Source organism: Cynoglossus semilaevis, chromosome Z, assembly GCF_000523025.1.
Source record: "Cynoglossus semilaevis isolate Cse_v1.0 chromosome Z, Cse_v1.0, whole genome shotgun sequence".
NCBI classification, from domain to species: Eukaryota; Metazoa; Chordata; class Actinopteri; order Pleuronectiformes; family Cynoglossidae; genus Cynoglossus; species Cynoglossus semilaevis.
The window spans coordinates 12999980-13003146 of record NC_024328.1 but is presented as its reverse complement, the minus strand read 5'-3'; the positions used below and the strand labels follow the sequence as shown (position 1 = coordinate 13003146).

Here is a 3167-nt window from a genome sequence, read left to right as displayed (position 1 = left end):
ATATATATATATATATATATATATATATACACTGTGTGTGTTATTTACAACCTATATAAATATAATATATATACAGGGGCTAACAAAGTTCTTTCTATCTAGGAATATAGCTATAAATACACATACTGTGTATTTACATACTACATATATCTATACACATATATAAATGTACACACATACTGTATTTACAATATATACATACATGCATACATATATATAAATATATTTTATTACCCAGTGTGACAGCATAGGACATGTCCACAGACTGATAATAATAATTATTATTATTAATGATAATAATTATATTAGTAATTATTATTATTATTATTAGAATTCTATTGATCCCACATTCTTGTGTTAGCAGCCGACCTGCCGTAACAGGTATGTATGTGGTTCCTCTGGGAATTGAACCCAGGACTACCTGCTCTCTGTCTCCGAGGTAGACGTGCTAACCGCTACACTATGGAAACACCATTAAAGAGGTCAGTTGATAACTGACAGAGAGAGTTGACCACATGGACTACAGGTGGTGGTCAGTGCAGTTGTTAGCTTTAAAGGACATCTATTAAATCATCCATCCATCCATCCATTTTCTTCCGCTTATCCATTACCGGGTCGCGGGGGCAGCAGTCGCCACCCAAATCACACTGCACCGTACCAACCCCCCCAAACCTTCCTGCGGGTGGTGAGTCCACTGGAAGGTACCAACCGCCCTAACCGGGATTCGAACTTGCCCAGGAGGTGAACCCTGGGGTTCCACACCAATGACAGAGACATTGCCTCTGGGCCAAAACGCCACATCTATTAAATCAGTCGTATATATTTTATATTCCCTGGTTCTTCTATGCGTACAGTTCTGTTGATGCCTACCTCTGTGATGGGAGATTTGGGGTTGACGTTTCGGGCTGCTGCTATCTCCTGGAGCTGGTTGACCAGCTCTGTGATGGACAGACGGTCATCTGGGTTGACCTTCAACATGGAGCCTGGTGAGACAGGACAGGTTAAGGTAACGCTTTAATAAAATATTTCTTTAAATAGAAATCGTTAAAAAAAAAGAAAAGAAGGGAAGTACATACGTATCAGTTCATGATACACCGTGTACTGGACATCATTCTGAGGGATGGAGTATTTCCCATTCACGATCTGCAGCTTGGCCCCGTCCTCGAACGGGTGCTGCTTAAAACACAACAGGTACAGGATGCATCCCAGAGCCTACAGGGGCGAGAAGGAATTACAGTTAAAGTCGACCAATAAAATCACACTAACTAACTAGTGAATTCATGCAATGCACAGTGTTGGTTCTGACCCAGATGTCTTGTTTCTCATTGATGGGGAAGTTGGAGTAGATGTCGATCATCTCTGGAGTTCTGTACGCTGGGGTCGTGTTCCGTGTGATCTACGGAGGTACACAAAGGTGGTTTATTTTTATTTGTAAATCTTTGAAAATGATAATACAATATGTTAAAATAAGGCATAGACTTTGAAAAGAAATAAGACGAAGTCGCCGGTGCTATTCCCATGGCTAACATGTAGCCTAACCCAGTGTTTCACAAACCTTCACCACCCAGGTCAATAGACGAACCCAAAAACAAAACAAAAAAATCTCTTGCGAGCCACCTGAGGGTTGCGACCCAGTCTTTGGGAAACAATGGCCTAACCTGTCGAAGCCTGACTATTCTGTCCAGCAGCTGCCGGAATAATTTTATATTCAAATCTCTGGGGTCCTGTGTACTTCCTGTATGTGAGCCTGCGGGTCTGTAGTATTAACGTAATAAACTCAAATGATCGGTACTTCCTCCCTGCGCACTGATTAATGGAATTAAATGGTTTCTGGTTCCTGTTCCGTCGCGTGATGCCAGCAGGGTTATTTTCAGCCTCTGGTGATGGACTCACCGTCATTGATGATGAGAGTGAAAATAGTTACAATAATATTTATAAATTAGAACTAAGATTAAATTTAACAAAAAAGTATCAGACACTGTAATAAATAGAAAAATGATAAAAAAAAATTATCAACAAAGAAAAAACTACAGCAAAAACAGTGAAAGTAAAAACCTAATATGATTAAATATATGAATAAAATTATATGTCTGTCGAAACACATTCAAATTGCATTTATTTAAATTTTTTCTGCCAGATTTTGAAATGGCTGACAATCCTGATTAATCACGAATAATTTTTATCACGATTAATCGTGGCTCATGATTAAACCACGGAAAACCGGTGAATAAACAGATTTTAATTTTAACAGATCATCAGTGTTTGTGAGTGTGTGTATGTGTGTGTGTGTGGGTGTGTACCTCGTCCTCCACCATGGACCTCTTCTGTGCCGACCAGCTGTAGTCAGGGTAATGCGACACTGTGGTGGCGCTGCCAAAGTCACAGAGCTTGACGGTGCCCTGGTTACTAATTAAGAGGTTCTCAATCTGCAACACATCAAAGGAAGTGCTGTGATATCGACCGTTGTGTTCATAAGCGTCACCGGCGGCGAGGGTGACCGCGGTGAAGTTGGCATTCATTTACACAAAAATCCAGATTTTTTTTTTTTTCTTTAAAGACAAACGACTGCAGTTTCTGAATGGAAACTGCAGGAAACAGAACAGAAAAAAAAGAAGGTCCCAGACAGGACGTGTTTCATCATCGTGTCTTTCAGTTAAGTTAAAGTGACTGCACTGACTAGGTGACACCCTGAGGGCAGTAGACAGCAGGCAGTAGACAGACCAGTAGGATGTGAAACTACAGGTACAGTTTCATTTCTGTTTAGTTGTATTTAGCGCTCCGTGGTCGTAGCCTGACGTACCTTCAGATCCCGGTGAATGATCGGAGGTTTCTGTTTGTGCATGTGCTGCACGGCGCGACACGCCTGGTAGAAGATTTTCAGCACTGTGTCACATGACATGGGGGCGCGCTGCTCTACCCGCTTCATGAAGTCCACCAGCTGACCTGAGGTGGAAGACCAGCAGGTGGGTCAGGAGCACAGCACAGAGCGCACCAAGAGTTTTTAGGGAAAACATTAGGGTTTTATGGGTATTTTAAAAGGGAAAAAAAGATATTTGAAAGTTATTGATCCCATATTTGAGAAATTCTTGTGTTAACAACTGATCTGATCTGCAACAGGCAGGCGCCAAGTATGTGGTTTCTCTGGGAACTGAACCCAAGACGCTCTT

At 41.4% G+C, this 3167-nt stretch overlaps 1 protein-coding gene across 4 annotated transcripts in view; it reads right to left on the bottom strand.

Annotated features, from left to right (window-relative positions):
• Nucleotides 1–3167, bottom strand: part of LOC103397928 (cyclin-G-associated kinase-like) — a 22426-nt gene that overhangs the window by 14501 nt on the left and 4758 nt on the right. For all 4 annotated transcript variants that reach the window (XM_008336368.3, XM_008336369.3, XM_008336370.3 and 1 more), the window contains exons 5-9: nt 2801–2943; nt 2301–2426; nt 1307–1396; nt 1077–1212; nt 871–983 (exon numbers count right to left, since the gene is read on the bottom strand). In XM_008336368.3, coding sequence (XP_008334590.1) covers nt 871–983; nt 1077–1212; nt 1307–1396; nt 2301–2426; nt 2801–2943 — 608 coding nt within the window. The remainder of the gene's footprint in view (nt 1–870; nt 984–1076; nt 1213–1306; nt 1397–2300; nt 2427–2800; nt 2944–3167) is intronic.